The sequence below is a fragment of the Myotis yumanensis genome, unplaced genomic scaffold (assembly GCF_028538775.1).
Source record: "Myotis yumanensis isolate MYYU_CA2020_CCGP unplaced genomic scaffold, mMyoYum1.0.hap1 SCAF_3, whole genome shotgun sequence".
Taxonomy (NCBI): domain Eukaryota; kingdom Metazoa; phylum Chordata; class Mammalia; order Chiroptera; family Vespertilionidae; genus Myotis; species Myotis yumanensis.
In genome coordinates, this window is record NW_027223754.1 from 106,279,407 (window position 1) to 106,293,316 (window position 13,910).

Genomic DNA, 13,910 nt, shown 5'->3' on the forward strand with positions numbered 1-13,910 from the left:
AATTGAATTGGCATAGAAACATGGAATAAATTGACAAATCTCAGAGGGAAGTGGGTGGGAAGGGGGAGAAGAGATTAACCAAATGTCTTACCTATCGACACAGACAGTAGGGTGGTTTAGGCCTGGGGTGGGCCAGGAACTGAGTGGAGGGGACCAATGGGAGTAAAAAGGGTGACCTCTGTAATATTCTCAACAATGAAGATTTAAAAGAAAAAAATAAGTTGGTATAAATAATTAAGTGAATTTTAGTGGACTTCTCTATGGTTTTTGTTTTTTATACTGTACTGATACTATATTTTTCTATCTTTTGCAGTCAGATGTCCAATATGATGAATCAAGCAAGACTCAAAGTCCTCAGAGCGAGAGATGATCTTGTTACAGTGAGTAATTAGTCTCTATTAGTTATGAAATTATAACATTTACTTGCCTATTAATAGAGAACTCACTAGTTAACATTAGCTAATTAAAGAGTTGAACTAGTGGCCCCATGCACGGATTTGTGCAGATTGAAAGGAAAATAATTAGAAAAAATATTTTAATACTGCTATTTGCCCTTTCTCCATCAGCCCCTTGGAGCCAGGTGGCGGCCCCGCCACCCGCCACTGCCACTGGTCGCTGTCTGCGGGGCAATTGGTGGAGCGATCGGGCTCCCACCTGGCTCCCTCAGTGCCTGGGAGCCAGGCGGTGGCCCCACCCCTCCTCCACCACTGGTTGCCATCTGCGGGTCCTTCAGGGCCCCCGCTCACACCCACCTTGGCCTGGCGCTGCCGCTCATCTACTCCACCATCCCGCTGTGGTCCCACTCTTGTTGGGGCCCATTGGGAACGGCAGTGCCTCCACTGCCGCCTGCTGCCAGTGCTGCATCGCTGACGCCTGCCATGTTCCACATCGCTCCCTGTAGTCAGCGTACGTCATAGCGAGCGGTTGAACTCCTGGTCAAATGACCGCCAGAAGGGACAATTTACATATTAGGCTTTTATTATATAGGATGATTTTGAGAGAGAGAACATAAGTATAAAAATGAATAAGATATATTCCTGTCTTAAAGGACCCTCTGATCTAACAGAATTCATAGACCCTTCTGGATCATATAGCATGTCATGGATTGACAAAATATATGAGGGTGATAGGCACTATGGAGTTTAGAAATGTAGGCTAGAGTTAATATAAGGCATAAGTACAGGTTAAAGAGGTTCGCCTACTTAAATAGAAAGCTTCATTGAAGTTTTTATTTTATTTTATGGGGACTATCATAAATAATGTCCATGTATGAGTGTATAGGCTAAGTTTAACAGGGAAAAGGTTAAACACAAGAAAACTATTTGGGCCCTCACCGGTTTGGCTCAGTGGATAGAGCGTCGGCCTGTGGACTGAAGGGTCCCAGGTTAGATTCTGGTCAAGGGCATGTACCTTGGTTGCAGGTGCATTCCCCAGTAGGGGGTGTGCAGGAGGCAGCTGGTCTATGTTTCTCTCTCATCGATGTTTCTAACTCTCTATCCCTCTCCCTTCCTCTCTGTAAAAAATCAATAAAATATATTTTTAAAAAAGAAAAAGAAAACCATTTGGGAAGTATTGTTGTCCTAGGAAGAGGACAGAAAACCTCCAGAAACATGCCATTTAGTTGGGAAAGCCTAGAGGTATTAGAATTGTATTCAGGAACTAAACAAGGATGCCTGCTGATATTCCACTGTTATTCATTGTTATTTTAGAGGACCTAGATTCCATATAAAGTGGAGAAATAAGTTATATAAATATTGGAAAGGAAGAAACAATTATTTTTGCACATATAATCTATACAGAAAAAAAAATCCAAAAAACAGTAAGAACTGGTAATTCTTTCAAAAGATGACTGGTTACACAGAGAACTTACAGGAATTGAGTTTTTCTCTATGCCAACAATAACCAATTAGCAAGTAAAATAAAAAGTAAATCTCTTTATAATAGCTACAAAAATTATTTAATTTTTGGGAATAAATTTAAGTGAATAAGACCTATATGAAAAAGCTATAAAACTTGAGTAAATGGAAAACATACCATTTTCTTGAATAATTAAAGAAACAAACTGATTCCATAGATGTGGTTTATATTAGACTAGAGGCCCGGTGCACAAAAATTTGTGCACTCGGTGGGGGGGCGGGGGGGGTCCCCCAGCCAGGCCTGTGCCCTCTCGCAGTCTGGGACCCCTCGGGAGATAACAACCTGCTGGCTTAGGCCTGCTTCTGGGTGGCAGATGGCAGGCCCAATCCCTAGGTGCAGCCCCTGGTCATGCTCAGAGCAGGGCTGATTGGGGAGTTGGGGCACTGCCCCGTCATGCACAGAGCAGGGCGGATTGGGAGGTTGCGATGCCACCCTCAGTCACGCTCAGGGTAGGGCCGATTTGGGGGTTGGGGCACCGCCCCCTGTCACACTCAAGGCAGGGTCGATGGGGAGGTTGCGGCGCCACCCCCTGTCACGCACAGAGCAGGGCCCATCAGGGGTGTTGGGGCTTCATACCCTGTCATGCACAGAGCAGGGCCGATCAGGGGGTTGAGGAGCTCCCCCCTGTCACTCACAGAGTAGGGCCGATAGGGGAGTTGGGGCACCGCCCCCTGTCACACACAGAGCAGGGTGGATAAGGGGGTTGGGGCACTGCACCCTGTCACACTCAGGGCAGGGCCAATGGGGAGGTTATGGCTCTACCCTGTCACACACAGAGCAAGGCCCGTGGAGGGGGGTTGGGGCGCCACCCTCTATCACCCACAGAGCAGGGCCGATCAGGGGGTTGGGGCGCCACCACTGTCACACTCGGGGCAGGGCCAATGGAGAGGTTATGGCTCTACCCTGTCACACACAGAGCAGGGCCCGTGGGGGGGGGTGGGGGTTGAGGCACTGCACCCTGTCACACACAGAGCAGGGCAGATCAGGGGGTTGGGGCGCTGCACCCTGTCAAACAGAGCCACAGGGCGATCAGGGGATTGGGGAGCTCCCCCGTATCAGGCACAGAGCAGGGCAGATAGGGAGGTTGTGGCCCCGCCCCCTGTCACACACAGAGCCGCAGGGCGATCAGGGGGTTTGGGCGCTGCCCCCTGTCACGCTGATTGCGGTGCCGGGAGCCTTGCTGCTCCGCTGATTCCGGTGCCGAGGGGCATATTACCCTTTTACTATATAGGATAGAGGCCTGGTGCACGGGTGGGGGCCGGCTGGTTTGCCCTGAAGGGTGTCCTGGATCAGGGTGGGGGTCCCCACTGGGGTGCCTAGCCAGTCTGGGTGAGGGGCTGAGGGCTGTTTTCCGGAAGCGAGTGACTGAAGCTTCCAACCGCTGCTTGTTTTCTTTTTTTTTTTTTTTATTCTGGGCCAGCTTTAGCTCTGAGGCCTCGCTGAAAACATCGATACAAAGTTTCGGTCCGCCTGGCTTTTAGTCCAGCTGGTTTCTGGAGTTTTGTTTATCTTCTTATTTGCAACATAGTATATAGTTGCTTAGAGTTGTAGCTCAGAGGCAAGTGAGGCGGGGAACGTTGGAGTCCTCCTTCACTGCAGCAAGCAAGCCTCATGTTCGCTTTCAGCTGCCTGGCTGCCGGCCGCCATCTTGGCTGACAGTTAATTTGCATATACTCACTGATTAGCCAATGAAAAGGGTAGCGGTCGTACGCTAATTACCATGTTTCTCTTTTATTAGTGTAGATTAATCTGGCATGGTGTTAGTGTTGACACATGTTATAGGAAGACATTGCAGATGTTGATTACTGATTGATTCCTCCTCTTCCACGTTCAACACCAATACTGAATGTCAGGCCTCGCTAACTAGGAGAATGGTCGTTTCACTAACAAAAATGGGAAGTTAGAAGGACAAGCTGTTTTAAGAAAAATAATCAGCTTGCCTGGCTAGTTTGGCTCAGTGGTTGAGTGTCTACTCAGGAACCAAGAGATTGTGGTCCCATTCCCAGTCAGGGGACATGCCTGATTGTGGACTTGATCCCCAGAAGGGGGTGTGCAGAAGGCAGCTGATTGATAATGTTCCCTCACGTCGATGTTTCTAATTCCCTCTCCCTTTCTCTAAAATCAATACAATTATATTTTAATAATATTTTGTTGGTTTTTTTCTAATTTTAAAATACTAATTTAAGTTTTTATTGGAAACTGCTTTAAATCCTTTAAAATATATAAATAACTACTAGTTTGGCTTTATAAGGAAATTTTAGTTGTCATGGATATAGCATGATACCTAAAGTTCAGATCAGTCATTTATTTATCAAACTAGAGGCCCAGTGCACGAATCGTGCACCAGTGGGGTCCCTTGGCCTGGCCTGTGGGATTGGGTGGAAACCAGCTCTCTGACATCCCCTGAGGGGTCCCGGATTGTGAGAGGGCAGGCCAAGGTAAGGGACCCCACTGGTGCATGATCAGGGCTGGGGAGGGACGTGGGAGGTTGGCCAGCCAGGGAGGGACCACGGGAAGGCTCCAGGGCATGTCCAGCCCATCTCGCTCCGTCCTGATCAGCCAGACCCCAGCAGCAAGCTAGCCAGTTGGAGCATCTGCCCCCTGGTGATCAGTGTATGTCATAGCAAGCAGTTGAGCGGTCTTAGCATATCATTAGCTTATTATGCTTTGATTGGTTGAACAGACGACTGGACAACCGGACACTTAGCATATTAGGCTTTTATAGGACAGCAGTTCTCAACCTGTGGGTCGTGACCCTTTTGGGGGTCGAACGACCCTTTCACAGGGGTCACCTAGAACCATTGGAAAACATAATTACATATTGTTTTTGTGATTAATCACTATGCTTTAATTATGTTCAATTTGTAACAATGAAAATACATCCTGCGAACAGTAACAACAACAAAAAATCACGGACACTCCAGAAAACTGGGATCTTAAGCCAGCCAAAGGAATGACATTTCAATTTTTCATTTTTATTTTTTTAGCTTTTTTTTTTTTTTTGTTCTCCTTATTTTTGTTTGTTCCTTTATTTCCTACTTCTTTTCACATTATTTCTTCAACCACATGAGAAGCAGACATGTGAGCGGCACACTCTTGTCCAGGGAGCATCAACCCCGTGAGCAGCCTGCCTCAAGCCTAAGAGCAGCAGCCTCATGTGGCCTGCCCCTGTCCAAGGAGCAGCAGCTGAGTGAGCATACCACTTCCCCGTCCTAGGAGGAGCAACCACGCGAGCAGTCTGACCTGTCCGAGGAGCAGCAGCCGCACGAGCAGTCTTCCTATGTCTGAGGTGCGGCAGCCCTGCGCAGCCTACCCCCATCCGAGGAGAAGCAGCTGTACACACCCTGCACTAATCCGAGGAGCAGCAGCTGCACAAGCATCTTGCCCTCGTCCAAGCAGCAGCAGCCGCACGAGCAGCCTACCCAATCAGGAGCAGCAGCCACAACAGCCTGCACCTGTCCAACGAGCAGGAGCTGGGTGAGTGGCACATACCTGTCCGAGGAGGAGCAGCCACGCGTGCAGCTCACTCCCGTCCAAAGAGCAGCAGCCTCGCACGCAGCCCACCCCTGTCCGAGGAGCAACAGAGTTGCAATCATCCTGTCCAAGTCCTAGGAGCAGTAGCCCCACAAGCAGCCCACCACATCAGAGGAACAACAACAGCATGCAGCCAGCCCCCATCCAAGGATCAGCAGCCACGTGAGCAGTCCGCCCCAGTTCAAGGAGTAGCAGCTGCGTGTGTAGCCCGCCCCATCCAAGGAACAGCAGCCTCGTGATCAGCACACCCTCTGTCTGAGGAACAGCAGCTGTGTGTGAAGCCTCCCCCCACCAGCCAGAGGAGCCACCACAGCTGTGAACAGCACCCACAAGAGGAGCTGCTGCCAACTGAGGAACAGCTGCTACCACAACCGCCCGAGGAGCAACCACAGCCCGAGAAGCCCCTGCCACCCAAGGAGCAGCCCCTGAACGACTCAACATCTAGATATGTCGGTGAGATCAAACATGGGTAGACAAAGAAACCCCCAAAGGAAAGAGAAGGAGGACTCGCCAGAAAAGCAGCTAAGTGAAACAGAGGCATTCAGAATGACAGAAAAAGAATTCAGATTAAGGGTCCTAGAATGCATAAACCAGATAGAGGGAAAAATCAACAACTTATGCAAGAAGCAAGAAGAAACGGATGAAAAAAATCAACAACTTATGTAAGAAGCAAGAAGAAACAGATGAAAAAATCAATAAATTATGTAAGAACCAAGAAGAAATGACGAGTGATATAGCTGCAATAAAAAACACCATTGAAAGTTTCAACAGTAGACTAGGAAAAGCAGAGGACCGAATTAGCGAATTAGAAGACAGGGAAGCAAAACACACCCAAACTGAACTGCAATTGGAGAAAAAAATTAAAAGACAGGAGGAGAGCCTAAGGGAACTATGGGACAACATGAAACGAAACAACATACGAATAATAGGGGTGCCAGAACAACAGAAAGAGGAACAAGGGTTAGAAAACCTATTTGAAGAAATAATATCAGAAAACTTCCCTGAGGTGGGGAATAAAAAAGTCACACAAGCACAGAGAGTCCCAAGCAAGGTGAACCCGAAAAGACCCACACCAAGACACATCATAATTACCATGGCAAATGTTCAGGACAAAGAGAGAATCTTAAAGGCTGCAAGAGACAGACAGAAAGTTACATACAAGGGATCTCCCATTAGATTATCAAATGATTTCTCAACAGAAACACATCAGGCCAGAAAAGAATGGACGGAAATTTACAAAGTGATGCAAAGCAAAGGACTGAATCCAAGAATACTCTATCCAGCAAGGCTATCATTCAAAATTGAACGGGAAATAAGCTTCACAGACAAAAAAAGACTAAGGGAGTTTATCACCACCAAGCCAGCCATGCAAGAAATGCTAAAGGGACTGGTGTAAAAAGAAGAAATAAAAAGCTAAGAAAGAAAACAGGCACAAAAAGTAGAAATGGCTACAAACAAGTACCTTTCAATAATAACTTTAAATGTAAATGGACTAAATGCTCCAACCAAAAGACATCGAGTGGCTCAATGGATAAAAAACCATGACCCATATATTTGCTGTCTACAAGGCACCCACCTCAGAATAAGGGACTCGCACAGACTGAAAGTGATGGGATGGAAAAATACCTTTCAGGCAAATGGAAATGAAAAAAAAGCTGGGGTAGCAACACTTATATTGGACAAAATAGACCTCAAAGTGAAGGCCAATAACAAGAGATAAGGAAGGCCACTTCATAATACTAAAGGGATCAATACAACAAGAGGATATAACCCTGATAAACATATATGCACCCAATGCAGGAGCACCCAAATACATAAAAAAACTCCTGGAAGATATCAAGGGAGAGATCGACAACAATACAATCGTAGTAAGGGACTTTAATACACCACTGACATCACTGCATAAATCCTCTAGACAAAAAAATCGGCAAAGAAATAGCAATCCTAAATGACTCACTAGATCAGATGGACTTAACTGACATCTTCAGAACATTTCACCCCAAAGCCACGGAATATACGTTCTTCTCAAGTGCTCATGGGACATTTTCAAAAATAGACCACATATTGGGTCACAAACAAAGTCTCCCCAAATTCAAGAAGATTGAAATCATACCAAGCATCTTCTCAGACCACAATGGCATAATATTAGAAATAAACTACAGGAGAATCGAAGATGGCGGCATAGGTAAACACCGGAGACTGCTGCCGCAAACAACCACTTCAAAAATACAACTAAAAGACGGAACGGAAATCAACCAGAACCACAGGAAGGCTGGCTGAGGAGAGACTCTTCAACTAGAAGGAAAAACAACAGCATTCCGAGGCTCAGAGGAGGCGCAGTGTGGAAAATTTAAAGGTACGGTGGTGCGCACGCAAAGCGGGCTGGTGGCTGAGGGCGCGGTTGTCGTTTTCAATCAGGAGGGAGTCTCAGACTCTGGGCTACAGATCCGGGCGAGTCTCTAGGGACCCAGACTCAGACGGGAGAAGGGGTCCCTCCGAGGTTTGCAGCGGTTGCTGGGACAGAGAGGCAGAGCCTCTGGGAACGGACTGAGAGCAGCCATAGCTGCTCCCCCCCCCCCCCCGCCCTGTTGAGCCCGCCCCGCCCAAGCCCTGCGCAGAGCCATTTGCCGGACCGCCTCAGGCAAAGGCTAGATTAGCACCTCCCCAGAGGACAGAAGTTTTCCCACAGCTGATTCTCACAGCCAGTCGGCCTGGTGGTTAAATCCCTCTAGTATTAACTACAACAATTAAGGCTTAACTAGAACAAGACTGAGCACAAAGACCACAAGGGGGTGCACCAAGAAAGCATAAAAGATGCGGAGACAAAAAAGCATGACAGAAATGGAGGATATGGAGCTAAAAATCGCAATTTTGAGGGCTCGCAATAAACTTGAGCAGAGCCTCACGAAAACTAATGAGACCCTCGATGCTATGATAAAGAAACTAGAAAGTAAGCATACACGGACTGAAATAAAGAATATTATACCCAATAGCAGACCAGAGGAGCACAAGAATCAAACCAAAGATTTGAAATACAAAGAAGCAAAAAACACCCAACTGGAAAAGCAAAATGAAAAAAGAATCCGAAAGTGTGAAGATAGTGTAAGGAGCCTCTGGGACAGCTTCAATCGTACAAACATCAGAATTATAGGGGTGCCAGAAGATGAGAGACAGCAAGATATTGAAAACCTATTTGAAGAAATAATGGCAGAAAACTTCCCCCACCTGGTGAAAGAAATGGACTTACAGGTCCAAGAAGCGCAGAGAACCCCAAACAAAAGGAATCCAAAGAGGACCACACCAAGACACATCACCATTAAAATGCCAAGAGCAAAAGACAAAGAGAGAATCTTAAAAGCAGCAAGAGAAAGAGACTCAATTACCTACAAGGGAATACCCATACGACTGTCAGCTGATTTCTCAACAGAAACTTTGCAGGCCAGAAGAGAGTGCCAAGAAATATTCAAAGTGCTGAATACCAAGAACCTACAACCAAGATTACTTTATCCAGCAAAGCTATCATTCAGAATTGAAGGTCAGATAAAGAGCTTCACAGATAAGGAAAAGCTAAAGGAGTTCATCACCACTAAACCAGTATTATACGAAATACTGAAAGGTATCCTTTAAGAAGAGGAAGAGGAAAAAGGTAAAGATACAAATTGTGAACAACAAACATGCATCTATCAACAAGTGAATCTAAGAATCAAGTGAATAAATAATCTGATGTACAGAATGAACTGGTGATTATAATGAATCAGGGACATAGAAAGGGAATGGACTGACTATTCTTGGGGGGATAGGGGAATGGGAGATGCGGGAAGAGACTGGACAAAAATCGTGCACCTATGGATGAGGACAGTGGGTGGGGAATGAGTGCGGAGGGTGGGGCGGGAACTGGAAGGAGGGGAGTTATAGGGCGGTGGAAAAAAGAGGAACAAATGTGCCGAAACCGGTTTGGCTCAGTGGATAGAGCGTCGGCCTGCGGACTGAAAGGTCCCAGGTTCGATTCCGGTCAAGGGCATGTACCTGGGTTGCGGGCACATCCCCAGTGGGGGGTGTGCAGGAGGCAGCTGATCGATGTTTCTCTCTCATCGATGTTTCTAACTCTCTATCTCTTTCCCTTCCTCTCTGTAAAAAATCAATAAAATATATTTAAAAAAAAAAAAAAGAGGAACAAATGTAATCTGAACAATAAAGATTTAATTTAAAAAAAAAAAAAGAAATAAACTACAATAAAAACAACCCAAAATACTCAAACACTTGGAAGCTGAATAGCATGTTACAAAATATTGATTGGGTTACCAATGAGATCAAAGAAGAAATTAAAAACATCCTGGAAACTAATGACAATGAAAACACAACAATCCAAAACCTATGGGACACAATGAAAGCAGTACTGAGAGGGAAGTTTATAGCTCTACAGGCCTATCTCAAAAAAACAAGAAGAAAATGGTAGTAAATCATCTAACTCTACAACTCAAAGAACTAGAAAGCGAGCAACAAGAAAACCCCAGAGTGAGCAGTAGGAAGGAGATAATAAAGATTAGAGCAGAAATAAATGACATAGAGACCAAAAAAACATTACATAAAATCAATGAAACCAAGATCTGGTTCTTTGAAAGGATAAACAAGATTGATGAACCTCTAGCCAGGCTCACCAAGAAGCAAAGAGTGAGGATCCAAATAAACAAAATCAGAAATGATAGAGGCGAAATAACAACAGACCCTACAGAAATACAAAGGATTGTTAAAAAATACTATGGACAACTCTACTCCAACAAACTAGACAACCTAGAGGAAATGGACATATTCCTAGAAAAATACAACATTCCAAAACTCAATCAGGAAGAATCTAAAAATCTCAATAGGCCAATAACTATGGAAGAAATTGAAGCAGTCATCAAAAAGCTTCCAGCAAACAAAAGCCCAGGACCAGACGGCTTCACAGGGGAGTTTTACCAAACATTCAAGGAAGAACCAAAACCTATCCTCCTCAGACTACTACAAAAAATTCAAGAGGAAGGAACACTTCCAAGCTCATTCTGTGAAGCCAGCATCACCCTAATACCAAAACCAGGTAAAGACAACACAATGAAAGAGAATTACAGGCCAATTTCCCTCATGAACATAGATGCCAAAATCCTCAACAAAATTCTAGCAAATCGGATCCAGCAGTACATCAAAAAGATCATACACCATGACCAAGTAGGATTTATCCCAGGGATGCAAGGATGGTACAATATCTGCAAATCAATAAATGTGATACATCACATAAACAAATTGAAAGAAAAAAACCACATAGTCATATCAATTGATGCAGAAAAAGCATTTGACAAAATCCAACACGCATTTTTTATAAAACCTCTCAGCAAGGTGTGAATAGAAGGATCATACTTCAACATAATAAAAGCCATATATGACAAACCCACAGCCAACATCATACTCAATGGACAAAAACTAACACCATTTCCCCTAAGAACAGGAACAAGATAGGGATGCCCACTCTCACTACTACTGTTCGACATTAGCCATTGCAATTAGACAAGAAGAAGAAATAAAAGGCATCCAAATTGGAAAAGAAGAAATAAAACTGTCCTTATATGCAGATGACATGGTATTATACATAAAAAACCCTAAATACTCCATCAAAAAACTATTAGACTTAATAAATGAATATGGCAATGTAGCAGGATACAAAATTAATCCCAAGAAATCTGAGGCATTTCTATATACCAATAGGGAACTTTCAGAAAGAGAGACTAAAAAAACAATCCCATTTATCATCGCACCAAAAAAATTAAGCTACCTAGGAATTAACTTAACTAAAGAGGTAAAAGACCTCTACTTAGAAAACTACAGGACTTTGAAAAAAGAGAGGGAGACATAAACAGATGGAAGAACAAACCATGTTATTGGATTGGTAGAATCAACATCATTAAAATGTCCATACTACCCAAAGCAATCTATAAATTCAATGCACTTCCCATTAAAATACCAATGGCATATTTCACAGACCTAGAACAAACTCTCCAAAAATTCATCTGGAATAAAAAAAGACCCCGAATAGCTGCAGCGATCCTGAGAAAGAACAAACTAGGTGGGATCTCAATGCCGGATATCAAGCTGTACTACAAAGCCACTGTTCTCAAAACTGCCTGGTACTGGCACAAGAACAGGCATATAGATCAATGGAATAGAATAGAGAGCCCAGAAATCAACCCGAACCAATATGCTCAATTAATATTTGACAAAGGAGGCAAGAACATACAATGGAGCCAAGGTAGTCTCTTCAATAAATGGTGTTGGGAAAATTGGACAGATATATGCAAGAAAATGAAACTAGACCACCAACTTACACCATACACAAAAATAAACTCAAAATGGATAAAGGACTTAAATGTACAACGGGAAACCATAAAAATTCTAGAAGAATCCAAAGGCAACAAAATCCCAGACATATGCCGAAGCAATTTCTTCACTGATACAGCTCCTAGGGCATTGGAAACTAAAGAGAAAATGAACAAATGGGACTACATCAAAATAAAAAGCTTCTGCACAGCAAAAGAAACCATCAACAAAACAACAAGAAAGCCCACTGCATGGGAGAACATATTTGCCAATGTTATCACCGATAAGGGTTTAATCTCCAGCATTTATAGGGAACTCATACAACTTAACAAAAGGAAGATAAACAATCCAATTAAAAAATGGGCAAAGGATCTCAGTAGACACATTTCAAAAGAGGACATTCAGAAAGCCAAGAGACATATGAAAACATGCTCAAAGTCACTAATCATCTGAGAAATGCAAATCAAAACAACAATGAGGTACCATCTCACACCTGTCTGAATGGCTATCATCAACAAATCAACAAACAACAAGTGCTGGAGAGGATGTGGAGAAAAAGGAACACTCGTGCACTGCTGGTGGGAATGCAGACTGGTGCAGCCACTATGGAAGATAGTATGGAGTTTCCTCAAAAAACTAAAAATGGAACTCCCATTTGACCCCGTGATCCCACTTCTAGGAATATATCCCAAGAAAACAGGAACACCTATTAGAAAGGATATATGCACCCATATGTTCATAGCAGCACAATTCACCATAGCTAAGATCTGGAAACAGCCTAAGTGCCCATCAGTAGATGAATGGATTAGAAAACTGTGGTACATCTACACGATGGAATACTATTCTGCTGTAAAAAAGAAGGAACTCTTACCATTTGCAATGGCATGGATGGAACTGGAGAGCATTATGCTAAGTGAAATAAGTCAGTCAATGAAGGAAAAATACCACATGATCTCACTCATTCATGGATAATAGAGACCATTATAAACTTTTGAACAATAATAGATACAGAGGCAGAGCTGCCTCAAACAGATTGTCAAACTGCAGCGCGAAGGCCAGGGAGGGTTGGGGGGCAGGAGGGAGGGGGGTAAGAGATCAACTGAAGGACTTGTATGCATGCATATAAGCATAACCAATGGACACAAGACACTGGGGGTTAGGGGAGGCCAGGGGATTGTCCAGGGCGGGGAAAAAAAGGAGACATATGTAATACTCTTTGTAATACTGTAAGCAAAAAAACAATAAAAAAAAGAAAAGAAAATACAACCTGCATATCAGATATTTACATTACGATTCATAACAGTAGCAAAATTAGTTATGAAGTAGCAACGAAAATAATTTTATGGTTGGGGGTCACCACAACATGAGGAACTGTATTAAAGGGTCGCGGCATTAGGAAGGTTGAGAACCACTATTATAGGATGTGTGAATGCTTACTAAGTGATAATAAGTGATAATCTCTAAGTATTAGAGATATAATAAAAGTAAGTCCTTGCTTTTGTGGAATTTAACATCCTACTAGGTTGAATATAAGTCGTGTTTTTAAAAATACATATAGCCCTAACTGTATTTTAGCGTAGGCCTGCAGACTGAAGGATCCCAGGTTCGATTCCGGTCAAGGACATGTACCTTGGTTGCAGGCACATCCCTATTAGGGGGTGTGCAGGAGGCAGCTGATCGATGTTTCTCTCTCATCGATGTTTCTTACTCTCTATCCCTCTCCCTTCCTCTCTGTGAAAAATCAATAAAATATATTTTAAAAAATACATATAAGAAAAATCTGGGTTTTTCTTCTTTTTTTTTATAAATTTTTTACTTTTTCAATACCAGTGCTTCTCAACTTTTTTCTTCTCTCCAGAATATTTACACAATTGTTATATTAGTACATTTTACTAACATCTCCCATCATACACAGTGATTTTCAAATTTTGAGGGAGGGTAGTTTTGTGGAATGAACATGTTTTTATAAATGGAAAAGATTCAACTTCAGATAGTTTTTCAAAATAATGTTAACCATCATTTTCTTCAAGAGATGGGCTAGAGGAAGAGGGTTACATTTCATAATTTTGAAACAGAAATCAGCAATTCTAGTTCATACCACATGTCTTCCC

At 43.5% G+C, this 13,910-nt stretch overlaps 1 protein-coding gene across 2 annotated transcripts in view; it reads left to right on the forward strand.

Annotated features, from left to right (window-relative positions):
- Nucleotides 1-13,910, forward strand: part of ATP6V1E1 (ATPase H+ transporting V1 subunit E1) — a 68,502-nt gene that overhangs the window by 42,521 nt on the left and 12,071 nt on the right. For both annotated transcript variants that reach the window (XM_070409294.1, XM_070409295.1), the window contains exon 4: nucleotides 314-380. In XM_070409294.1, the coding sequence (XP_070265395.1) occupies nucleotides 314-380 (67 nt within the window). The remainder of the gene's footprint in view (nucleotides 1-313; nucleotides 381-13,910) is intronic.